This window comes from Pan troglodytes, chromosome 19 (genome assembly GCF_028858775.2).
Source record: "Pan troglodytes isolate AG18354 chromosome 19, NHGRI_mPanTro3-v2.0_pri, whole genome shotgun sequence".
NCBI lineage: Eukaryota > Metazoa > Chordata > Mammalia > Primates > Hominidae > Pan > Pan troglodytes.
The window spans coordinates 95,731,539-95,742,951 of NC_072417.2; the positions used below are offsets into that span (position 1 = coordinate 95,731,539).

Below are 11,413 nucleotides of genomic sequence, written 5' to 3' on the forward strand. Positions count from 1 at the left end.
AAAAAATTTTTTTAGAAATAGAAATGGAGGGTCTCATTATGTTGCCCAGGCTGGTCTCAAACTTCTAGACTCGAGTGATCCTCCTGCCTCAGTTTTCAAAAGTACTGGGATTGGCCAGGTGCGGTGGCTCATGCCTGTAATCCCAGCACTTTGGGAGGCCAAGGTGGGCAGATCACGAGGTCAGGAGTTCAAGACCAGCCTGGCCAAGATAGTGAAAGCCCATCTCTACTAAAAATATAAAAATTAGGCTGAGAGCGGTGGTGGGCACCTGTAATCCCAGCACTTTGGGAGGCCGAGGCGGGCGGATCACGAGGTCAGGAGATCGAGACCACCCTGGCTAACACAGTGAAACCCCGTCTCTACTAAAAATACAAAAAATTAGCCAGGCACGGTGGTGGGCACCTGTAGTCCCAGCTACTCGGGAGGCTGAGGCAGGAGAATGGCGTGAACCCGGGAGGCAGAGCTTGCAGTGAGCTGAGATTGCGCCACTGCACTCCAGCCTGGGCGACCAGCGAGACTCCGTCTCAAAAAAATATATATATATAAAAATTAGTTGGGTGTGGTGGTGGGCACCTGTAATCCCAGTCACTCGGGAGGCTGAGGCAGAGAATTGCTTGAACCTGGGAGGTGGAGGTTGCAGTGAGCCAAGATCACGCCACTGCACTCCAGCCTGGGCGACAGAGCGAGACTCCACCTCAAAAAAAAAAAAAAAAGTGCTGGGATTACAGGTGTTAGCCACAGTGCCCAGCCTGGGAATTTCTAATAAAAGAGTCAAATGGGGTTGGGCGTAGTGGCTGGGCAACATGGTGAAACTTGTCTCTACAAAAAATACAAAAATTAGCCAAGTGTAGTGTAGCGGTGCATGTCTGTAGTCCCAGCTACTCGGGAGGTAGGAGAATTGCTTGAGTGTAGGAAGTCAAAGAAAGCTGCGGTGAGCCACGATCACACCCCTGCACTCCAGCCTGGGCGAGCCTAGGCTAGACCTTAGAGCGAGACCCTGTCTCAAATAAAGAAAGAAATACATTCCCATTTTCTGGTGAAAATTTCCATCTTTTCATGCATGTTGCCCAGGTTCTTCTGCTTGCTTTACTATATTTTAACAGTTTTTGTAAAACAGAAACTCCTGGTCTGCTAATTCCAATACTTGTGTCACATATGGACCTGCTTCTATTGGCTATGTTTCCCCATCAATTACGGATCACATAAGATATGAAGCAGCAAGGAAACAATAATCAGATTATTATTTCCTTGCTGAAGCATTTTATACATAGCAACTGTCAAAGTCCAAATATACAGACAAATCTTTAAGTTTAATGTTTAATTTTAGGAAGAATTTCAATTAGGTATGTTCACGAACAAAAGAAAATTGGGATTCTTTTGGAAAGAGAAACGTTATCTATTGCTTTGAAAGAAAGCCCGTTGGCACTGGTAGTTCTGGGGAGCTGGCAAGCTCAGGCGAGTGGCCTCAGTGGTAAAACCAGCACTGGAGGCCAGGCACGGTGGCTCACGCCTGTAATCCTAGCACTTTGGGAGGCTGAGGTGGGCAGATCACCTGAGCTCAGGAGTTCGAGACCTACCTGGCCAACATGATGAAACCCCGTCTACTAAAAACACAAAAATTAGCTGGGTGTGGTGGTGGGTGCCTGTAATCCCAGCTACTTGGGAGGCTGAGGCAGGAGAATTGCTTGAGCCTGGGAAGTGGAGGTTGCAGTGAGCCGAGGTTGCAGTGAGCCAAGATCGCACCACTGCACTCCAGCCCGGGTGAAAGAGTGAGACCCCATCTCAAATAAATAAATAAATAAATAAATAAATAAATAATAAAAAATAAAACAAAAAACCGGTGTTAGTGTCAGGGCAGGTCGTTTCAGCAGCTACTCGGTGAACTGGCTCAGGTGACAGCAGATCGTTTCGGCAGCTGGCTTGCGGGAAATTTAATTCTTGGAGCAGGCATTCTGGGTCCTGAGTGCTTTTCCCCAGCCCCAGCCCCTAGACTCCAGCTTAGTAATCAGCTCTCACAGAACCATCACGTCGGAGGCAGCCTTCCACCCCCTTTCCTCCCGCACACAGGCAGGATGAGCTGCTCCCCTTTCGGGTCGGAAGCTGCAGCTGCAGTTGGTTTCAGTTCGGCTGTTTTCAGCTCACAGAGAATGAACTGTCTTATTGTGTGACCCTTGCTCCGTCCAGCGGACGCTTGGAGACCAGAGGGACTTTTCCCGCCCTCTCCAGCCCAGCCTCGCCTCCCCAGCACGTGGCAAACGTCCCATGGAGGGGACTGGTGGGCATCTGGGGCTCCCCCGGATCCAGCTCATTGCAGGAGCCTCTCGGCCATTCACACTTGGCCACCTCCTCTCCCCCAGCAGAACCCCTTCAGCTTTAGGGGCCGGTCCACGGCCTCAGGCAGCAGATGAGCCCCGGGCGGAGTGGAGTGGGCGAGGCCAGCTCCTCGCTGGGGGCCCTTTAGACCCCGTGTTCACAGCTCTCCAGCTCTCCTCTAGCCTAATTTATTAATGTTCTGTGTCTTTTTCTTTCAGGGGTTCAGCATGAGTGAAGGCCCACATCCTACCTCCGAGCAGCAAGTGAAACCGAGTGGGGGCCAGCACCCAGCTCAGGGGCTCGAGGGTGAGGCTGTGGGGTCCTTCCTCCTACCCCGCGGAGCCCTGCAGCTCCCAGCGTCACTTCCGTGGATGTGGCCACCACGAGTCCCTGCCGAGGCCTGGAGAGGCTGCGTGGGCTTCGAAGAGCATCTGTGGGAGACCCGCAACAGGGGCGGGGGTCGTCAAGGACCCCAAAGAGCCCGTCCCCGCCTGGGCGGGTGACTCCCTCCCTCCCCTAACCTCCTTTCTATGACCCTCTCGGGGTTTAGGGGTGTTCCTGCCCCCCACCTGCGCGCGGGCGGGTCCAGGGCTTGGTGGACACGGAGAATCCCAGGCTCCGTGCCCTGAAAACACGGGCGTGAGGGGCGCTGGGGTGAACGCTGGAGGCGGAGAACCCAAGAGGGGCTGCGGGGTCAGCCTCGGGGCAGCCGGGCTGGAGGCAGCTTCGCTCCGCAGACGCAGACGCGAGACCCGCCTGGGACCCTCCGCCGACCCCGCTGCGGCCCCGCGCCCCCCGCGTCTTCCCGGCGCCGCGCGGTCAGCGCCGCCCCCTAGACACCCGGCGCCGTCCTCTCCGCGCGCCTGCTGCCCGCTGGGGTTATTTTAATACCGGGCCCTGGCGCGGGGCCGCGGCGCATTCCCAGCTGGCGGCGGGCAGGTGGCGGCGGCGCAGAGACCCGGCGCGGGGCGCGGTGCGCGGCTTTGGTGGCGGGACTGGCGGGCGCCCCTGCCGTGTGCCTTGGAAGCCGAGGCCACCGCGGAGCCCCTCGCGCCCCCTCTGCGCTGGGACAGGGGAGCGCGCCTCGGAAAGTTCCCCGCGGCCCCGCTGCGCGAGGAGTTTGGAGCCGCGAGCGGCTGCCCCCACGCGCGACCCCAGGCTCGGCGGGCGGGTCCGGCCGCTCAGTGACCGGAGGCAGGTGGGTCCTCCGTGGGTGACCGGGAGCGCGCGGGGACTGCCGGGTCTGTGCCCTTCGGGGCCCTCCGCAGGGCTGGGCCGGGGTTTCGCGGTGGGAACCCACCCTGGGCGAGGGGAGCGGGGTCCAGCGAGGCGGCTTCTCCCGTGCCGTGGAACTTTCGGCCCCTCCCCTTCCCTCCTAGCGACCCTGGAGCAATCCTAGCGGCCCGGCGGCCGCTGTCCCCCTGCCCGTGACTCGGGCTCGCGCACAATTGGGGAGCCCGGTGCCCCCTCGGCTTCTGCGCCGTCCCCTGGGTGAGGGCTCTGGAAATGCCCCGGGTGGGGGCAGCAAGGGGGTGAGGGTCCTCTGGACAGACGGAGCTGGGAGCTGCTCGGCCTGGTGGGAAAGGGCGGACAGGGCACATTTCCAGGCCCTGGAAGGCCCCCAGCGCCCCCACCTGTTGACAACTCCCCACCCCAGCCAAGACTGCTCCCTGCGCAGCCATGAGTGTTCGGCCTAAATTCAGCGTGGCTCGTGGAATCAGGCAGCCTCCTGTGTCTTGTTTCTTCAGCCCACCACCATCCAGGCTGCTGACCCCAGCGGCGACTCCTTCACTGGCTTCATGTCACAGTTTGCCTGCCCCGTCCACTGGGGACATTTGAGCTGTTTCCAGCTTCTTAGGAGTCAAGCTGCCGTGAACTTTCGCACGCTTGTCATTTTCTGGACCTTGGCAGCCCTTTATCTAAGGTACTAACCCGAGAGTGGAATTGCCGGGTGAGAAGGTATAGCCGGTCAGCTCTGCAAATCGTGCCAATGGTTTTCCAAAGCGGCGGCACAGTCCAGGTTCCCAGCAACAGGAAACGGCAGGGCCAGCTCCTCCGCAGCCCCCACGCCTGTTGACAAGGATGTCTGCCTTTTCACGCGTTCATCCTTGTCAGCACGCAGGGGCTCCTGTGGCCCTGACTGGCATTTCCCTGCTTGTTGGCTGCGTGGGTGTCCTTTTCAGGGAGTCCCCGGTCACGGTTTTGGTCTCTTTTTTTCAAATGGGTTGTTTGTCTTTTCCTTACTAATTTGCAGTTCTTCCCTATATTTTTCTCACCAGCTTTTTGTCTATGTTTCTTCTTTTTTTTTTTCTCTGAGACAAAGTCTCACTTTGTTGCCCAGGCTGGAGTGCAGTGGCACAATCTCAATCTTGGCTCACTGCAACCTCCACCTCCCGAGTTCAAACAATTCTCCTGCCTCAGCCTCCCGAGTAGTTGGGATTACAGGCGTGCGCCACCATGCCCGACTAATTTTTGTATTTTTAGTATAGACGGGGTTTCGAGATGTTGGCCAGGCTGGTTTCGAACTCCTGACCTCAGGTGATCCACTTGCCTTGGCCTCCTAAAGTGCTGGGATTACAGGCGTGAGCCACCGCAACCAGCCTGATATATGTTTTCTGATGATCTCTTAGCCTGTGGCTTATGATTTCGCTCTCTTGGTAAAGTTCTTAATTTTAATGAAACCCATTTGCTCAGTCTTTTATTGAAAGTATTTTTTGTTCATTTTTTAAGAAATATTTTCCCATCCAAGGTCACGCCAGTATTCCCATTTTCTTCCAGAACCTCGACTGACTGATTTAACCTTTCACACTTAGGCCTGCAATCCATCTTGAATTCGTTTCCCTGTATGAGAAATGGAGATTGCAGAGGTCTTCCTCTCCTTACCTTACATGTTTTTCTATTTGGACTTTTAAAGTCAGTAGCTACTAGTTTTGCAATCTGAAGAAAACATTTTTTTAAATGTACAAGTCAAATACATATGAGAAAGGACTCAGGAGTAAGTGGGCCCCACCTGTGCATAGACAAGAAAGTGAGGCCTGGGGGGGCGCACTGGGCAGAGCCCAGGACTCCCAGTTCTGTCCACTGCCGACCTCTGCCCCAGGGGCTGCCCTCCTGTGTTCCGGCTTTCAGAAAAGCCCAGTCCATCCCAGAGGCCATGGGACCTACAGTGAGGGGGGGGCAGGGGTCCTGCTGGGGCATGCGGGGGTCGGGGAGGGGGGTTGGGGCAGCTCGTCTGGTGGCTCTCGAGTCCTCCTGCAGAGCTGGTGGCTTCCAGAGAGTCCCGGGAGTCGGAGGGCACTGGGGAGCCCACGTGACTCTGTGGGAACGAGGCCATCACAGTGGCCTCGTGGGAGCGGAAGGCGTTGCCTGATTTGCTTCTTTCCCCACAGGCTGAGCTGGTTGACCACAGGGGCCCCCGCCCCATCTCGGGGAGTGGCCACCCAGCCCTGAGCCCGTCGTGAGGGGTCAGAGATGGCACTGACCCCCGAGTCCCCGAGCAGCTTCCCTGGGCTGGCCACGACCGGCAGCTCTGTGCCGGAGCCGCCTGGCGGCCCCAACGCAACCCTCAACAGCTCCTGGGCCAGCCCGACCGAGCCCAGCTCCCTGGAGGACCTGGTGGCCACGGGCGCCATTGGGACTCTGCTGTCGGCCATGGGCGTGGTGGGCGTGGTGGGCAACGCCTACACGCTGGTGGTCACCTGCCGCTCCCTGCGTGCGGTGGCCTCCATGTACGTCTACGTGGTCAACCTGGCGCTGGCCGACCTGCTGTACCTGCTCAGCATCCCCTTCATCGTGGCCACCTACGTCACCAAGGAGTGGCACTTCGGGGACGTGGGCTGCCGCGTGCTCTTCAGCCTGGACTTCCTGACCATGCACGCCAGCATCTTCACGCTGACCGTCATGAGCAGCGAGCGCTACGCTGCGGTGCTGCGGCCGCTGGACACCGTGCAGCGCCCCAAGGGCTACCGCAAGCTGCTGGCGCTGGGCACCTGGCTGCTGGCGCTGCTGCTGACGCTGCCCGTGATGCTGGCCATGCGGCTGGTGCGCCGGGGTCCCAAGAGCCTGTGCCTGCCCGCCTGGGGCCCGCGCGCCCACCGCGCCTACCTGACGCTGCTCTTCGCCACCAGCATCGCGGGGCCTGGGCTGCTCATCGGGCTGCTCTACGCGCGCCTGGCCCGCGCCTACCGCCGCTCGCAGCGCGCCTCCTTCAAGCGGGCCCGGCGGCCGGGGGCGCGCGCGCTGCGCCTGGTGCTGGGCATCGTGCTGCTCTTCTGGGCCTGCTTCCTGCCCTTCTGGCTGTGGCAGCTGCTCGCCCAGTACCACCAGGCCCCGCTGGCGCCGCGGACGGCGCGCATCGTCAACTACCTGACCACCTGCCTCACCTACGGCAACAGCTGCGCCAACCCCTTCCTCTACACGCTGCTCACCAGGAACTACCGCGACCACCTGCGCGGCCGCGTGCGGGGCCCGGGCAGCGGGGGAGGCCGGGGGCCCGTTCCCTCCCTGCAGCCCCGCGCCCGCTTCCAGCGCTGTTCGGGCCGCTCCCTGTCTTCCTGCAGCCCACAGCCCACTGAGAGCCTTGTGCTGGCCCCAGCGGCCCCGGCCCGACCTGCGCCCGAGGGTCCCAGGGCCCCGGCCTGAGCACGCGGAGGGGCGGCTGGAGTCCAGGCGGGGACGCCGCAAAGCCCCAGCCACTCCCGGGAGCCCCTCCACAGAGCCCCCCCACAACTCCCAAATCACAGGCCCTGCCCCTCCTCCGTCCCCTTCTGGAAAGATCCTGCTCGCTTCCCCTCAGCGCCCTTCCCGTGATGCCCAGAAGCGCCCACCCGCCTCCCTGAGGGTCTCCAGGAGGCTCCAGCGCAGTCCCGGCTTCTGGAGACCATGGCTTCGTCACAGAGGGCAGCAGGCGCCAGTGCCCGGCCCGTGTGGAGACCATAGCGAGGCTGCCGCCCCCGGGACCCTCCTCCTCTCAGCCAGCGGCCCTGTGACTCCCGTCCCTGCCTGTGTGGCTCCATCCCTTGTGGCTTTGCCACTGGAACAATCAACCCTGAGCTGGCTTCCGTGTCCTGCCTCGGCGCGGAGGACGCCACGTCTGAGGGGTGGGAGGATCGGCCGGCAGGATCCCCAGGACGACAACGGCAGCTCAAGGGGGAGGCTGTGGGTCTGGCTGGGGTGGGGGGTGCACCTGCCTTTGAGGCCTGTGCAGGCGGCTGGTCTGGCACCTGACGTGGGGCGGGGAAGGTGGCCAGGAGAGGAGGCTCCGGCTGAGGGGTGGAGCAGGGAAGGCACTGCCCAGCAGAGGCCTGAGGCTTCGGGTGCAGAAGGCAAGAGGACAAGGTCACTGGCTGCACCTACAGGCCTCCTGGCCTCTCATCCACGTCTGGCTCAGGTCTGATCAGAAAGGGAATCCAGGTCCCACCTCACAGTAGCATTGGCAGTCTCTGCCCCACTCACCCCTCACTGCTTCCTGGACAGACTTCCTGCCCCAGCTCCCAGCTTAGCCAACCATCTTCTCTGGCGACTGCCCCCCTCCAGCCCCCAGCCCGGCCCCGGACCCTGCACGGCCTCCCCCAGCCTGGCCTCCCCTCCCCATGGCCATGCCCAGACTACCAGCCCCTTGGGGCTCCATCTGAACACTGGGGCAAGGGTCATGCCCGCTTGGTCCCTCCAGTGCCCGCCCCTCAGTGGAGTGAGCACAGCTCTGCTGGCAGGACTGTGGCCGGCGTCGGGAATAAGCATGCAGTGCTCTCCCCAGGGCCTCCCGGAAGAGGGGCAATGCTTGCAGTTCCCCCCTGGAGTTACGAAAGTGCTCTGGAACTAGACGCTGGTGACTGGGCGACGCTGTGAACGAGCCAGTGCCACAGAACTGTGCACCTGAATGTGTGAGTTCTGTCGTGGGTGTTTAAAAACAAAAGGATCCCACTCCCCGACCTTGTCCCTCTGTTAAAATTGAAATAGAGACTGATGTACGTCCCACTCCTGAATACATGTAAAATGGATACAAAAATATCTTCCATGAAAACGGTTTGTAATCTGTAGATTGTAATCTGGGATTTGTAATCTTGGAGATGTCTTAGATGTAAAATCCCATCTTTGGGTTGGGGGTTTTTTGCTTTCTCCAAATAAATCTGATCTTTAAAATTCAAAAAAAAAAAAAAAAAGAAAGAAAGAAAGAAAAGAAGGCCAGGCACGGTGGCTCACATGCCTATAATCCCAGCACTTTGGGAGGCCGAGGCGGGTGTATCACAAGTTCAGGAGTTCAAGACCAGCCTGTCCAAGATGGTGAAACCCCATCTCTACTAAAAATACAACAAAATTAGCCAGGCGCAGTGGCAGGTGCCTGCAATCCCAGCTACTCAGGAGGCTGAAGCAGGAGAATCGCTTGAACCTGGGCAGCGAGGTTGCAATGAGCCGAGATCGTGCCATTGCACTCCAGCCTGGGCAACAGAGACTCTGTCTTAAAAAAAAAAGAAAGAAAGAAAGAAAGAAAAGAAAAGAAAAAAATAAACAGCGATTTGCTGGTAAAATCACCCGGGGAGCAGGCAGCTCTGCGGAGGGTGGGACAGGGCTGATGACACCCCTTCCAGAGGCTCCCAGGAGCCACCCGAGCCATGCGTCCTTGCAGGGGTGCACCTGCCTTTGAGGCCTGTGTAGGCGGCTGGTCTCTTGAGGCATCCTCGCAGCTTCTCTGATGCAGAAGGAGAGCTTTGGGGGTTGGAGGTGCTTTCTCTTTCCCAACCGAAGCCTGATTCCTAAAGCTGCTGTCTTTGTAGAGAAGCAAAATCAAAATTAAACATCTGACAGCCAGAGCTGGTCCCTGGCTTGGTGGTTCCAGCTGGCACTGTCCTCGCCTGACACGCAGACTCTCGGCGGCAGCCCAGACGGCGGGGCACAGGACATGGGGAGACTCCACGCTTAACCTCTTGCCCACCGCCTTCCGGTCTGCTCGCGCCAACACGGCTTCTGCGCTGAGCACCTGCATGTGGCACGGGGCCCAGGGTGGTGACCGGCAGTGACTGCCTCACAGCAGCTGCTCACTGCTCCTGGCCCCCCGCTTTTCCAGGAGACCCCCCACTTCCGTGGAAGGCCCCCCACATCTCCAGAGCCAAGAAGCTCCAAAAGGGAATTTCTGGAGCAACATGGTCCCATCCATGACCCCCTGACTCCAAGTCAGAACACAGCTGAAGACTCGAGTCCCAGGAGGGGCCCTGCAGCCCCACGACCCAGAGAAGACCACCCCAGAGCCACCCTCCACCCAACTCAGCGGGCGACCTGCTGTCCCCAAGGGGCACGGAGTGGGTCCCCTCCTCCCACCTGGGTTTGGAGAGGGCGGGTAGCCCCCATGATGTGAGGCACAGTTGCTGGAGGTGACCATGCAAGCATCTACAACCACGTGTGTCCTCCACGGATGTCAGCACGGGGCTGATGCGGACAGAGTTCCCCAGAAAGGCAGAGCTTCAGGGCAGGGCTGGGTAACATGAAGAAAAGGGTGGCACGGGCACGCGTGTGCATGTGAGCGTGGGCTGCGGGAAACCCCTGGACAAAGGAGAAAGCAAAACAAGGGGTGAATGATTCAGGGACAGGAGAGAAATTAAATAAAACCTAAGTAATGGGACAACTGGGTGCAGTGGTTCACGCCTGTAATCCCAGCACTTTGGGAAGCCGAGGCGGGCAGATCACAAGGTCAGGAGATCGAGACCATCCTGGCTAACACGGTGAAACCCCGTCTCTACTAAAAATACAAAAAATTAGCTGGGCGTGGTGGCGGGCGCCTGTAGTCCCAGCTACTCCGGAGGCTGAGGCAGGAGAATGGCATGAACCCGGAAGGTGGAGCTTGCAGTGAGCCGAGATTGCGCCACTGCACTCCAGCCTGGGTGACAGAGCGAGACTCCATCTCAAAAAAAAAAAAAAAAAAAAAAATCTAAGTAACGGACTCTGAGAAACCGGAGCAGGTAGAGGCTGGGAAAGGAAACCTGGAGACCTGGGCGCTAAAACAAAGCACTCGCTGAAAGGTTGGCAGATTGATCCGCAGTTCCTCCGGGAGGAGCACATGGTTCCGGGAGGGAGTCCCCCAGCCCTGATCCCCTCTCTCCTTTCCAACGCCTCTTATTAAAGAACCGTGAAGATGCAGAGGTGGGCACACACAGCACAGTGCACCCCAGATCACAAGCGGGATGTTCTCTTCGGTGCCCGCTTCCCCTGCCTGGGTGTGGATGGGGCAGCAGTGGGCACCCCTGTGCAACCCCCAGCCCCGGCCCCGTCCTCATCAACACATCATCCAGTCACCATGAGCCGTGTCTGCGCATCCCCCCGCCCGCTGGCGACCCTGCAGCGCACCTGCCTTCCACCCAGGGGGCCTCCATAAGCAATGACGTCAGTGACAAGTAGCTCTGTAAGCAGCAGCACCGGCCCCCTGCCTCCCGGAACACACATGGTCCCACACACCACTGCAGACTCACACCCACTCAAACTCACACACACCACTGCAGACTCACACCCACTCACACACCACTGCAGACTCACCACTCACACACACCACTACAGACTCACACCCACTCACACACACACCACTGCAGACTCACACCCACTCACACTCACACACACACCACTGCAGACTAACACCCACTCACACACACCACTGCAGACTCACACCTGCTCTCACACACCACTGCACTCACACCCACTCACACACACCACTGCAGACTCACACCCACTCACACTCACACACACACCACTGCAGACTAACACCCACTCACACACACCACTGCAGACTCACACCTGCTCTCACACACCACTGCACTCACACCCACTCACACACACCACTGCAGACTCACACCCGCTCACTCACACACTGCAGACTCACACCCACTCACACACACCACTGCAGACTCACACCTGCTCTCACACACCACTGCACTCACACCCACTCACACACACCACTGCACTCACACCCACTCTCACACACCACTGCAGACTAACACCCACTCACACACACCACTGCAGACTCACACCTGCTCTCACACACCACTGCACTCACACCCACTCACACACACCACTGCAGACTCACACCCGCTCACTCACACACTGCAGACTCACACCC

General features: G+C 59.0%; 1 protein-coding gene across 1 annotated transcript; it reads left to right on the forward strand.

Annotated features, from left to right (window-relative positions):
* The first annotated feature begins 3,208 nt into the window (after window positions 1-3,208).
* On the forward strand, window positions 3,209-8,722 carry UTS2R (urotensin 2 receptor). Its single transcript, XM_016930981.3, has 3 exons — window positions 3,209-3,511; window positions 4,062-4,237; window positions 5,703-8,722. Exon 3 carries the CDS (start codon window positions 5,785-5,787, stop codon window positions 6,952-6,954), a length of 1,170 nt encoding a protein of 389 aa, XP_016786470.1. The 5' UTR covers window positions 3,209-3,511; window positions 4,062-4,237; window positions 5,703-5,784; the 3' UTR covers window positions 6,955-8,722.
* Window positions 8,723-11,413: the final 2,691 nt, after the last annotated feature.

What these genes read in the sequence shown, in the direction of transcription:
- UTS2R (XM_016930981.3), top strand. Translation starts at nt 5,785, where the DNA reads ATGGCACTGACCCCCGAGTCCCCGAGCAGCTTCCCTGGGCTGGCCACG.